The sequence below is a fragment of the Haliotis cracherodii genome, unplaced genomic scaffold (genome assembly GCF_022045235.1).
Source record: "Haliotis cracherodii isolate W230 unplaced genomic scaffold, xgHalCrac1.p SCAF_18, whole genome shotgun sequence".
In the NCBI taxonomy this organism is placed as follows: domain Eukaryota; kingdom Metazoa; phylum Mollusca; class Gastropoda; order Lepetellida; family Haliotidae; genus Haliotis; species Haliotis cracherodii.
The window spans coordinates 20,044,666-20,058,777 of NW_027266273.1; the positions used below are offsets into that span (position 1 = coordinate 20,044,666).

General features: G+C 44.4%; 1 protein-coding gene across 1 annotated transcript in view; it reads left to right on the forward strand.

Moving 5' to 3' along the window:
- Nucleotides 1-12,288, forward strand: part of LOC139465859 (uncharacterized) — an 82,324-nt gene extending 70,036 nt beyond the window's left edge. Inside the window, exons 42-50 of the mRNA XM_071247816.1 lie at nucleotides 767-913; nucleotides 1,320-1,448; nucleotides 1,898-2,026; nucleotides 2,355-2,483; nucleotides 3,549-3,674; nucleotides 4,165-4,301; nucleotides 6,561-6,648; nucleotides 9,761-9,909; nucleotides 11,069-12,288. Of these exons, the coding sequence (XP_071103917.1) occupies nucleotides 767-913; nucleotides 1,320-1,448; nucleotides 1,898-2,026; nucleotides 2,355-2,483; nucleotides 3,549-3,674; nucleotides 4,165-4,301; nucleotides 6,561-6,648; nucleotides 9,761-9,909; nucleotides 11,069-11,188 (1,154 nt within the window). The 3' untranslated portion in view covers nucleotides 11,189-12,288. The remainder of the gene's footprint in view (nucleotides 1-766; nucleotides 914-1,319; nucleotides 1,449-1,897; nucleotides 2,027-2,354; nucleotides 2,484-3,548; nucleotides 3,675-4,164; nucleotides 4,302-6,560; nucleotides 6,649-9,760; nucleotides 9,910-11,068) is intronic.
- The last annotated feature ends 1,824 nt before the right edge of the window (nucleotides 12,289-14,112 follow it).

The window sequence follows — 14,112 nt, forward strand, 5'->3', positions numbered from 1 at the left end:
GGAAATATTGATATTATTTTGTGTCATTATTGTCATTCTATCATCTGTTTTCATCACTGTTTCACTGTGGGAGAATGAGAGGTTGGTTTTCTGATCCGGTGACGTTGTCATACGAAGAGTGTTACAAGATGTTACTTGTTGTTACCCTGCCTGGTGTTCTGCATTAAAGTGATAAAACAAGGCGGCTTGGTATCCCAGTTTGTGTAGTCTGTTTGAATGGGGTATTCATCTTAATCTCTGGCTTGAACTATAAGTAGCTAGGACTATAAAACCAACAAGTCCAAACAAGCAGACACACACACACACATGCACACACACACACACGCAGTCACGCACACACACGCACGCAGTCACGCACACACAGAGACACATGCACAGACACACGCAGGCACGCACGCACGCACACACACACACACATTACTATTTGAGTGAAATAATCTTGTCAACGACGTTATAACCCTTTTCACCTTACCTCACCTATTTTATTGTGCTGGGGGAATGGAAAATGTTTTCATAGTATCTCAGGCAATGTGTATAATTTGAAATGTTCATTTTTTGTGTTTAGTCTGTGAAAACCCAAGGGAGTTAGATTATATGATGAACAAAGTAGATACCATAGAGGTGCTTCAATTGTCTGTGTTATGAGATGGGTCTTGGTGTCTTAGTGATATATAAGACAATGAGAGGTTGTTATTGTCCAAAACATACTTACCGATAACTTAACAAGTTTCAGATTTTATATAATGTTGCTTTATTTGGTCTTCAGTGAAATGTCGTCAGAGTTGTGATTCCGGCTACTACGGCGCCAACTGCTCCCTCACCTGCTCCTGTGCTGCTGGCAAGTCTCGCTGTAGCCCTCTCGACGGGTCCTGTGAGTGTACTGCTGGATATCAAGGCACCACATGTAGCCAGCGTGAGTATAGAAGGCCACACCTCTCCCCCACCCCCAGGCAAATCCCACTGAAAGGACCTACAAGTGTATTGATGAATAGAAGAGGGCCAGGTTCAGTCAAAGATTTCTCGGAATAAAGATATTATGCAACAGGGGCCAGAGCACAGGCACTTACAGGCATGTTAAACACTGCAGTTAACTGTGGAGAGTTACTCCCCTTAATTGTAGCAGGATCAGCTGATCATGGGTTTTAATCCTACATAAACCTGGTTATGTCCTTGATCTGTCACCATCTTACCCATGCTTATACATTTGACTGGTTTAAACATCAGCCTGCCTGACTTTAGGCGTTTATGAAAAATGTACCTGCAATGACTCACTCGCTCCCTCACTCACTCACTCACTCACTCACTCACTCTGTTCACAGCATGCCCAGTGGGGAAGTGGGGTAACGGCTGCACCCAGGACTGTGAGTGCTCCAACAGAGGCAACTGCAGCATCACCACCGGCGTCTGTGACTGCGCGCCAGGCTACACGGGTGCAACTTGTGTTCAACGTATGTTAACTTGCTGTTTGAATTCAATTAATTGTTTTGAGAGGTATTTCAAAGTTGGAGTACTTATTAAGGATGATATATATGGATGAACAACTTCTCTATTACAATTAGGGGCGACGTTTCCATTCAGGATCGCACTTCGAGCTCTTGTTTCATAACGGTGTTAGAAAACCTACGCCGAAACGTTGCTCCTGTCAAACAGGATTTCTGATACACATATACTGGCTACAAGATCATGTTAAGGCTATGTATTTCCAGATTTGATTATAAGAATATATATCTGCAGCACAACTTGTGAAACATGGTCCATAAGACAATATATTCAAGTTTCAACTTACCGTTCAACTTTTGGGAGAAAGTAAAAACACCAGATGTGAGATAATAATGTGTGATATTCCTTTTTGTTCCTGATTTGATTAGAAATCAGAAGGAATATTTTGTTATTTCAGCGTGTAAACAAGATGTCTTCTGGGGGAAGAACTGTGCCAACCAGTGCAACTGTAATGGCCACCACTGTGATCATGTGACTGGATCATGTGACTGCCCGGCTGGAAAAACTGGAGCTAACTGTCAACAGGGTAAAACAAAACACAAAATTTCAATTTTGTTCAAATATGACACTTCAAGAGCTTCTCAGTGTTTTTTAAGGAGTTAAAAGTAAGCTGAGAATATTGCAAGTTCCTGGAAAGAACATCCATTATCTGTACCAGTCAGTCCCTTGACATGGAACCACACGTATGATGCTGTGGTCAGTATTATGCAATTTGTCATAGTTTGCATTTAATCATAAGTTGGCAGTGATATGTTCACAAACATTCCAGTGAATATTCTGAAGTGGGCTGTAATGCAACTGATGCTATTTTCTTGTGGGATGAAGAAATATTCTCCTTCTTCACTTCTCTTCAGACTGTGATGGAAACCACTTTGGCCTACAGTGTGCCCAGACGTGTCAGTGTAAGAATAGCGCCGCGTGTGACCCTGTCACCGGCACCTGCCACTGTCCACAAGGCTGGTCCGGTGATAACTGCAACCAAAGTAAGTCTGTTAACACTGTCAGAGTCTCGGCTGTCCATCAGTTGGGGGAGGTTCTTGAGGTGGATCAGCCAAATGCCACACAGACCCAATATCATTGACAAAATAACCACCCACAAACCAACACCCACAACCCACCAACCACCACCCACCACCCACCATCCACCAAACACCACCCACCCACCACCACCCACCACCCACCAAACACCACCCACCCACCACCACTCACCAACCAACACCCACCACCCACAAACCACCACCCACCACCCACCACCCACCATCCACCAAACACCACCCACCATCCACCAAACACCACCCACAAACCACCACCCACCACCCACCAACTTCCATCCACCAAACACCACCCACCCACCACCACCCACCAACCAACACCCATTACCCACAAACCACCACCCACCAACACCCACCACCCACCAAACACCACCCACCCACCACCACCCACCAAACACCAAACACCACCCACCCACCACCACTCACCAACCAACACCCACCACCCACCATCCACCAAACACCACCACCCACCATCCACCAAACACCACCCACCCACCACCACTCACCACCCACCAAACACCACCCACCCACCACCACTCACCACCCATCACCCTCAAACCACCACCCACCACCCACAAACTTCCATCCACCATCCACCATCCACCATCCACCGATGTTCATATTAAAACTATGACCCCTCTCCTCTAAAGAGTACTGATTCCAAGTCTGTTCTTCAGACATCTTGTATGTCCACCGGTCTCGTTATTTTGGGTAATGTGTACCCCTACTTTTTTAATATTATGGATCCGGCCTTGGCTTCCTGTTTGATAAGGTGAAACTCTGGCAGCCAGTGGGGTACAAGCTCTGTAGAGTTATGGATTATCTCTCCCACTGTATCACGAATAGTCTCAAGGTAGAAAGATGGTCTACAAGGCTGAGTAGGTCCTAGGCACAGTCTCTGTATCATTCAAGACTGCTGCACAATAGTTTGTAAACATTCCACTACCTCCTCGAAGGAATGGTGACTGTCACAGGTGTACCCTTGATGTCTTTCAGAGTGCCCCCGTGGTCGCTATGGTGACGGATGTACGATGACCTGTAACTGTATGAACGGAGCGTCATGTGACAGGACTGGCGTGTGCCAGTGTGCCGCCGGGTACAAGGGCACCAACTGCTCACAATGTGAGAGATAGTAATGCTACTTGGTGGTAATGTCAGGAACATTGTGTCTCCATTGTGTCTCCATTGTGTCTCCATTGTGTCTGCATTGTGTCTCCATTGTGTCATTCTCTCCATGTCTGTCATATACTTTTTAGTTTTCAACATTTTCTCTGAAACTTTTGGTCCAACATATTTCCATGGCTGCCCCAGCAGTGACATCATGATGCCACCAAGGTTAAATCTCTAGCTAAATACTTTTTTTGTTTAAAATTTGGAATTTCAATAACATCCAAAACATCAATGAGTCCCATTTTTAAAAAAATTATTTACAGAAAGTATGCAAAGAATAGTATCCCCCAACAACATGTAGAAAACATATTTTTTATAAGTTATAATTTTGTCAATTTGTTATTGTAAAGTGCTGAGTTGATTCAGTGACAATTAGTTTATCAAAAGTTGCTGTCAGGGGTGGGATGAGTCACTATGTGAGATGTTCCCCGCCATGTTGCAGCGTGTGCGCGAGGGACATGGGGAGATGGCTGCAGACAGAAGTGTTCGTCCCTGTGTGCCGCCAGCTGTCTGGCAGACACTGGAGTCTGCCGGTGCCAGATGTGGACGTGCCAGAATGGAGGAACGTGTGGCAAGGATGTGAGATTTATCTTCGTCATTCTACAGTTACCAGATATTGCGGAACCTTGTTAAAGCATGCTGCTCAGACCTGATGTCACTTAAGCTAATGTGTAGAATCTATATCATCTCTCTCATCCGCATGTGGTTTCACTCTTACTAACCCACAAAACAATTTCACAGACAGCGAATAGGATAAGCAGAAGTAGAATGTATGCACAGCTGCATTTATCCTGTGCTGTAAGTCGGGGGCACGGGTGGCCCACTCGTCTAAGGCGCCGCGATTCGCTGTCCAGAGTTGCGTCCCTTGGGCACGCCAGAAACCTATGATTGTGGGTTCGAATCCTGGTTCGCCCCGATTATTTTTCTAGGTGTGTCAGCACCATACCCGTGCTCGTGGGTTTCACCGAAGTGGTAAACGTCTGAGACCTGCATCACCTCGGGCTTGCCTCCCACATTAAGCTGACACGCCGCGATATAACTGGAATACTGTTAAAAGCGGTGTTAAACCCAACTCACTCACTCACTGTGCTGTAAGTCATGGTGCAAAGTTGTCTCCCTTAGGAATTCCAGAAACCTATGATCATTGTTGGAAGCCCAGATTTGCCCTGATTAGGTTTCTTGATTTGCCAAGGTGGTAAACGGACATTATAACTGAAATATTGTTCTTATCAGCGTTAAACCCAACACACTCATCCTAATTCTGAATTCATGTTTAATGACACAGCTTCCAGGGCTGGGTGGGGGGTAGTAGTTTAATGACACAGCTTCCAGGGCTGGGTGGGGGGTAGTAGTTTAATGATGGAAGAACCCTGAGGGAGGTCCCATGCCAAACTCATGTCATTAGACTAAAATAAGGACCAGGCCCAAAGGAATCTTAGCGCAATGATGATCGTAACTCCCATACTTTAACATAAGCTTAAGACAGCCATAGCGCTACGATGGCATTGCGGAATGGTTGGTTGGTTGGTTGGTTGTTTAACGCCGCACTCAGCAATATTCCAGCTATATGACGGCGGTCTGTAAATAATTGAGTCTGGAACAGACAATCCAGTGATTGATATCATGAGCATCAACCCACGCAATTGGGATTGATGACCGTGCATCAGCCAAGTCAGCGAGCCTGACCACTTGATCCCGTTAGTCCATTGCGGAACGGGATCCCGGAGGTGATACTGTCATCTAGGTGATTGTAGGTGCTATTCATCACTGTTTTTAGTTGCCAAGGCTCCATTACCAAAGGCAGCTATGATAAATCTGGACAACATTCCAGCATTCCAACAAAAAACAACAGTCAAACACTTCTGTAGGGTATATAGCCCAGTCCTACATTGTCTACAAATTATGAAGACTCCGCCGTGATATGTTGCTGCTACAGTGTTCACAGCTAATCCTCCCCTGACTCACCTCTGTGGTTAGCCTCTTGGTTCAAGCGTTTGATCATCATGCCAAAGGCCTGGGTTCCATTTCTGGTGTCCCCTGCTCTGGTATTGCTGGAATATAACTCAACTCACTTATGCACCCCTTAGTGACAAGCCATCTACAGCATTAACTTTTTATTGCAGTATAAAAGTTGTAGGCCTAAACCATATTTTAGTGAAGAGTCAAGGATCGATCAGTTCTCAGTGATACATAACAACCTTGTCATTTCACAAGAACTGAACATGAACAGAACAGCGCAGGTAGAGATGTCCTAACAGCCCCGTGGGTCCCTGGAAATGTCAAATGTTTAAACTATGTGTAGCAGGGTTAACCTCTTTGGTCATGTGGACAAGGCGTCTGACCTCGGATCAGAAGGTCTGTGGTTCGAATCCCATCACGGGACTTGGAAATTTTATGGCCGCTACATTGGCGCCCAACGTGGGGCTGAGCACGTTCATATTAAATTTGAGCAAAATAAGCCTCAGTACCCTACTATGCGGCCCGGGACGTGCCTTCTGTTGACGGGGGAGTATGTAGCAGGGCGTGGAGTCATCCCACAGACGACATCCTTACCTTGTCAGCTTGCTGACAGGGTTAACCTCTTTGGTCATGTGGACAAGGCGTCCGACCTCGGTTCAGAAGGTCCGTGGTTCGAATCCCATCACGGGACTCGGAAATTTTATGGCCGCTACATATGGAAAAGAAATATTGGTATGACAATCATGAGACTGCCGACCGGTTCCTGGCAAAAGAAGCCCCTTATGATGTCTCGCCCTTTGTCTAACCATTCATGACAAATAGGTCCAAGTCTATATTTCAGTTACATGTATATATAAGCAATGAACTCTGTGTTTGAAGGGTCGCTGCAACTGTGTCCTGGGCTGGATGGGAGACAACTGCATGACAGGTCAAGGTCAGAACTTGAGGAGCAGCCAAAACAAATTCGGTGGGTGGGACACAACTTCATGTTCAGAAGGAGGCTTGTTAATAGTTCTGGGAGATTCACTGTGTGGTTGTGTGTTTAACCTGGGTCAGTAAACTTGGTGGTTGTGTGTTTTACCTGGGACAGTAAACTGTGTGGTTGTGTGTTTTACCTGGGTCAGTAAACTTGGTGGTTGTGTGTTTTACCTGAGACAGTAAACTTGGTGGTTGTATGTTTAACCTGGGACAGTAAACTTGGTGGTTGTGTGTTTTACCTGGGACAGTAAACTGTGTGGTTGAGTGTTTTACCTGGGTCAGTAAACTTGGTGGTTGTGTGTTTTACCTGGGATAGTAAATTTGGTGGTTGCGTGTTTTACCTCGGACAGTAAACTTGGTGGTTGTATGTTTTACCTGGGTCAGTAAACTGTGTGGTTGTGTGTTTTACCTGGGATAGTAAACTTAGTGGTTGTATGTTTTACCTGGGATAGTAAACTTGGTGGTTGTATGTTTTACCTGAGACAGTAAACTTGGTGGTTGTATGTTTAACCTGGGACAGTAAACTTGGTGGTTGAGTGTTTTACCTGGGACAGTAAACTGTGTGGTTGTGTGTTTTACCTGGGTCAGTAAACTTGGTGGTTGTGTGTTTTACCTGGGATAGTAAATTTGGTGGTTGCGTGTTTTACCTCGGACAGTAAACTTGGTGGTTGTATGTTTTACCTGGGTCAGTAAACTGTGTGATTGTATGTTTTACCTGGGACAGTAAACTTGGTGGTTATGTGTTTTACCTGGGATAGTAAACTTGGTGGTTGTATGTTTTACCTGGGACAGTAAACTTGGTGGTTGTATGTTTAACCTGGGACAGTAAACTTGGTGGTTGTATGTTTTACCTGAGACAGTAAACTTGGTGGTTGTATGTTTAACCTGGGACAGTAAACTGGGTGGTTGTGTGTTTTACCTGGGATAGTAAATTTGGTGGTTGCGTGTTTTACCTCGGACAGTAAACTTGGTGGTTGTATGTTTTACCTGGGATAGTAAACTTGGTGGTTGTATGTTTTACCTGGGATAGTAAACTTGGTGGTTGTATGTTTTACCTGGGATAGTAAACTTGGTGGTTGTATGTTTTACCTGGGATAGTAAACTTGGTGGTTGTATGTTTTACCTGGGACAGTAAACTTGGTGGTTGTGTGTTTTACCTGGGACAGTAAACTGTGTGGTTGTATGTTTTACCTGGGACAGTAAACTTGGTGGTTGTATGTTTTACCTGGGATAGTAAACTGGGTGGTTGTGTGTTTTACCTGGGATAGTAAACTGTGTGGTTGTATGTTTTACCTGGGACAGTAAACTGGGTGGTTGTGTGTTTTACCTGGGATAGTAAACTGGGTGGTTGTATGTTTTACCTGGGACAGTAAACTTGGTGGTTGTATGTTTTACCTGGGACAGTAAACTTGGTGGTTGTGTGTTTTACCTGGGATAGTAAACTGTGTGGTTGTATGTTTTACCTGGGACAGTAAACTGGGTGGTTGTGTGCTTTACCTGGGATAGTAAACTGGGTGGTTGTGTGTTTTACCTGGGATAGTAAACTGGGTGGTTGTGTGTTTTACCTAGGACAGTAAACTGGGTGGTTGTGTGTTTTACCTGGGATAGTAAACTTGGTGGTTGTGTGTTTTACCTGGGACAGTAAACTGGGTGGTTGTATGTTTTACCTGGGATAGTAAACTGGGTGGTGGTATGTTTTACCTGGGATAGTAAACTTGGTGGTTGTGTGTTTTACCTGGGACAGTAAACTGGGTGGTTGTATGTTTTACCTGGGATAGTAAACTTGGTGGTGGTATGTTTTACCTGGGATAGTAAACTGGGTGGTGGTGTGTTTTACCTGGGATAGTAAACTGGGTGGTTGAATGTTTTACCTGGGACAGTAAACTGGGTGGTTGTGTGCTTTACCTGGGATAGTAAACTGGGTGGTTGTGTGCTTTACCTGGGATAGTAAACTGGGTGGTTGTGTGCTTTACCTGGGATAGTAAACTGGGTGGTTGTGTGTTTTACCTGGGATAGTAAACTGGGTGGTTGTATGTTTTACCTGGGATAGTAAACTGGGTGGTGGTGTGTTTTACCTGGGATAGTAAACTGGGTGGTGGTATGTTTTACCTGGGTCAGTAAACTTAGTGGTTGTATGTTTTACCTGGGATAGTAAACTGGGTGGTTGTATGTTTTACCTGGGATAGTAAACTTGGTGGTTGTATGTTTTACCTGGGACAGTAAACTGGGTGGTTGTATGTTTTACCTGGGATAGTAAACTTGGTGGTGGTGTGATTTACCTGGGATAGTAAACTTGGTGGTGGTGTGTTTTACCTGGGATAGTAAACTTGGTGGTGGTGTGTTTTACCTGGGATAGTAAACTGGGTGGTGGTATGTTGCTTCCTTCTGGAATAGTGAACTACCTGGATACTATGTGCATGTGTCTAGATTTTGTATATTTGCGGACAAACAAGCGCCAGTATGGTTTGACAGACACTCTTAGACCACTGACGATTCGGACACAAGTTGAGAGGCTTTTCGGTTACGAGAGGTTTTATTTTCGAAAACCATGAGGCGTAACCGGAGAGCGAAGACAAGGGAGATAACTCGGGGAGTCTTCCATACTGCTAATAACCAACCAACACTATTGGCGAAGGCTGATTAACATTAAAGTTAGAGAAAACTATTACCCTTTGTATGACCAGTCCTGACACACTCAAATTCACCTTTGGGGATTCCAGGCTAGATCTGGTCCTCCCTAACCTATTGGGCGAAAGAGGAGACCAAATGGATTAGGGGGTGGGACTTGGTGACTTCGTTGATGGCGTGTCATCAACGGAGTGGATCGTTGCTCATAATATCAATCACTGGATTATTTGATCCATATTTGATTATTTACACTAGCAAATAGCAGATATATTGCTAAGTGTGGTATTAAAAAACACTCACACACACACACACACACACACACACACACACACACACACACACACACACACACACACACACACATATTCTACTTAGAGATGTTCTGACATCAGCAGTTACTGTGAGGGCCTCAGGAGAGGAAATGGTGCTGCCATGACAACCTGTGCATTCCATTCTGTCCTCCTTTGTTTCAGATTTCTCTCTAAGTCTTGGACAGGTGATCGGTATCGTCATTGCCTTCCTCATTCTGCTGGTGGCAGCCGTCATAGGGATGGGGTTCTTTATGAGGCGACGGACACTCAAGAATGCTCCAACTTCTCCGGTCAAATACAAAGACAATGAGGTACATGAAGCTGCTATCTTAGTTCACCTCTTGAGGCCATGTTGACTTACCACCTTGGTAGGGTAGTGGAGAGAGCATCTACAGAGAGCGGAACGTTGGTGCTTTGATCCCAGCTGCATCAGACCAAAAGATTATACAGTATGATTGAACACATTTAACTGTGTCATGGGTATATCTTTAGATGCAAGACATGTAAAATCAAAAATTATTTCTGAGGGATTCTTTGACGAAGAACTTGAAATCATACTCGCATTCTGATTGGTTTGTCGTATTTTCGCACATTACATTTATCCATAGGGGGACGCGTCTCCCAACCCATTAAGTCAACCCTTACAACTTACAATAAGTTTTGCAACTTCAATATAAAACCAAGTCGCAGAATATCTTTTGGACTTTTATTTTTCAATATAATCTCCATTCAGCTCAATACACTTATTCCATTTGTCCTTCAAACTTTTATAGACATCCGCAGATTGGCCCTCTAACCACGCCTCTGTGGCAGCCTTTATGTCCTCGCCATTCTGGAAGCGTCTTCCACGTAGGGCAGATTTCATTTGCCGGAACAGGAAATAGTCACTGGGGCTAAGTCTGGGCTGTAGGGTGGGTGATTTAACTGTACAGCCTAGACTTAGCCCCCTGTGACAATTCCTGTCAAATGGAATAAGTGTATTGAGGTGAATGGGGATTATATTGAAAAATAAAAGTGCAAAAGATATTCTGCAACTTGGTCTTATATTGAAGTTGCAAAACTTATTGAACGCCCCTCGTATGTTATAAGGGTTGACTTAATGGATTGGCTGGTCGGTTTGGCATAGTTGTTGATTGTGTATTTCGTACCTCGACGGCATATATCATTGCTCATAATATCAATACCCGGTTTCCCTTGTCCAGACTCGATAATTTACAGGCAATTGTCATATTGTGAGAATAGCGTTAAACAACAAACAAACAAGTCATTACCTGATGTAGGTACAATGTACAATCAGTGTCAGTCAGTGTTACACTTTACCAATCAATATTTACCAATACACACATGACAGATACCTGTATTGAAATCTTTTGCAACACAATTCTTTTGCCAATACACAGCCCTTAGGCGCAAGAATTGCGGTTTGTCTCCTGAAGCTGAGTTATTTAGATCATGTTCTTGTCATTCAAGGTGAAGGTTTTGTCACAAGACGACGATGGTGGGTTTTCCAATCCTAACTTCCATGACCAGCCGGAAGAGGATGTGATGACGTCTCACCTGGAAATTGACCACGTGGACAGCGAAGCGTAAAGACAGAGATTCTATTTATAATACATCAAGTTGCATCTACACAGATCATGACCATTCCCCATTATGCAGTGAAGGAGATGGCGCTAGTGTCGTATAGACAGCCATGCTTAAGCATATCAATTTCATTCCAAATAAGTCATTCACTCAAAGATGCATCTGCTCTGGGCCCGCTTGCACAAAACGATCTTAGCGCTAAGACTATTGTAAACCTATGTTAAAGTATGGGAGTTAAGATCATCTTAGCGCTAAGATTGCTTTGTGCAAGTGGGCCCAGGTCCAGACCATTCGTGATCATTAGTGGAGTAACGATATGCCGATACAGTAAACAAACTGTTCATCATCCACCTAACAGATTCCAACAGAACCTTCACTGTGCCCTCTCGCCTGTTTCTGCTCTACAATATCCCATCTTCAATCTCCGAAATTTAAGAACAAATGATCCAGGGTTGTGCTTCACCTGCTAAAGAATAGATTACCGTATTTGACGTTATAAGCGCCCCGCTCTAATAAGCGCCCATGGGGACATTTGCTGATATATTGGCTGGTGAACAATCCCAATTAGCACCCCTTCCGATTGATCAATGTACACAAGACTAATTTATTATCGTATAATACGCACTCATGTGCTATATGCACCCTTAATTATTGGCAACAATATTCTGGAAAAATATATCTGTCGTACATAAACATTTCAGGCTGTCAGCATAACCATGAAATTTATCATCAACTGTTTTTTTTCACCAAAATAATATTCTAATAAGAGCCCCCTATTTCTAATTTTGAGAGCGCCCTGGGCGCTTATTACGTCAAATACGGTACCAACAGGTACTGTGTCGGTATACGAATCATATCGCACCTGTAGTATCATGATCCATATCACAACCCGACCACATTGTTATACCTCCAGTGATCATGCAGTTAAGGAGATGACGCTAGTTCTTGCTGTATTTCAAAGAGATACCCTCTTACTTTGCCATGGACAGGTCTCGATTGGCTTTTTTGATATGCATAAATAAATATATTTGTAATTTGTCAATCTGGTCAATTTGTACATATTTGCCTTCAGCATGAACAGTTGCATAAATAAATGATTCATTTACTTGTACATTATCATTAGTGATTAAAATATATTTGTGTACAATGAATTCTTTGTGATCATTGTTTGAGTGTTCAGCATGTTCTTCAGGACAGCAGTCATGGTCTAGTGGATAGAGCGTCTTCCCGGGGAGTGGTCGGTGGTTCAATCCCAGGCATCTCATACAAAAAGACTTTAGTGAGTATGGTTTTACGCCGTTTTTAGCAATATTCCAGCAATATCACGGCGGGGGACACCAGAAATGGGCTTCACACATTGTACCCATGTCGGGAATCGAACCCGGGTCTTCGGCGTGACTGCGCACGCTTTAACCACTAGGCTATCCGACTGCCCCTCAAAAAGACTTTAAAAGATGGTACTTGTTACCCTGCCGGGAGTTCAGCATTGCATGAAAAGTTGTCATTTAAATATCTGGGTAATTTTTGTCAAAGTTTCTAAAATTTAACATTACCATGCCCGGAATTATGAAATTTGATGATAAAAAAACAAAGCAGATGACAATAAAACCGATCGCCAAAGCGCATCATGGCAAAGGCCTTGGTGACCCGATGCATGCGAGTTCCCCCATTTCTTGCCCTATAAAAATTCCACCCATATCAGATAACATTCATTCGTTATTGAATTGCTACCACATTCCAAGATTGACAAGAAATCAGCCACACCAAGCCCTTGGACGATTGCAAGCTGGACATATAGCCCGGCAAGAAGCCAATGCATTTCAAGTCCACGTAAGGACCATATACAGGCTCCAGCAACGGTACCAGACCACCAACACTACAGATGACCGACCGCGTAGTGGAAGACCAAGGGTCACCACCTGACGTCAGGATCGTCAGTTTGTGCGACATCTTCAAGATCGCTTTGTTACTGCAGTGGAAACTGCTCGACAGACCATGGGCACACACCAGTGACACATTAGTGCGGACACCGTTCGTTGATTATTGACAAACAGACACCTCCAGTGTCACAGGCCAGGGACCGTCTTCAGTGGGCAACACAGCACCAGCATTGGCACCAGCTGCAGTGATGAAGAGTCTTCTTCTCAGACGAGAGCCGTTACTGTACCTCAACAGGAGATGGCAGAGAGAGAGAGAGTCTGGCAACGCCGTGGGGAACGTTATTCGCATGTTTGTGTTGTTGACTCATGGGGTGGTCCGAGCATCATGGTGTGGGGAGAGGGAGGGGGGAAATTGGTCTTGCACAGAGGGTCCGCCCTGTGGTCTTCCAGAGTGAGTGAGTGAGTGAGTACGGTTTTACGCCGCTTTAAGCAATATTCCAGCAATTACACGGCGGAGGACACCAGAAATGGGCTTCACACATTTTACCCATGTCGGGAATCGAACCCGTGTCTTCGGCGTGACGAGCAAACGCCTAAACCACTATGACCACCCCTCTTCCAGAACATCGGTCCTTGGAGAGGCAATAGTGTCACAGCTCAGTACATTGATCAAGTGACCACACGCCAGACCTCAATTGGCACATCGCCACAGCCACGAATTTCATCATGATAACGCCCGTGCCCACACTGCTAGAACAAGAGACTTCCTCCAGCAGAATGGCATCAGAACCATGCAGTGGCCTGCCCACAGTCCAGATTTAAATCCCATTTAGCACATGTGGGATGAGATTCAAAGACGGCTGAATGACGGCCGACCAAGGCCAACTGCAGCTGAACTGGGTCCAGCGTTTCTCAGAGTGTGGGCTGAAGTGCCTATGACCTTCAAGTTTCATCTTTTTAATATGTCTCAAAGTATGCTTACAGTGTTAGAACAAATCAGGTTTCTCATTTTTCTATCCATGGTGATGTTTCTTTTGCAGTTCAGTATAT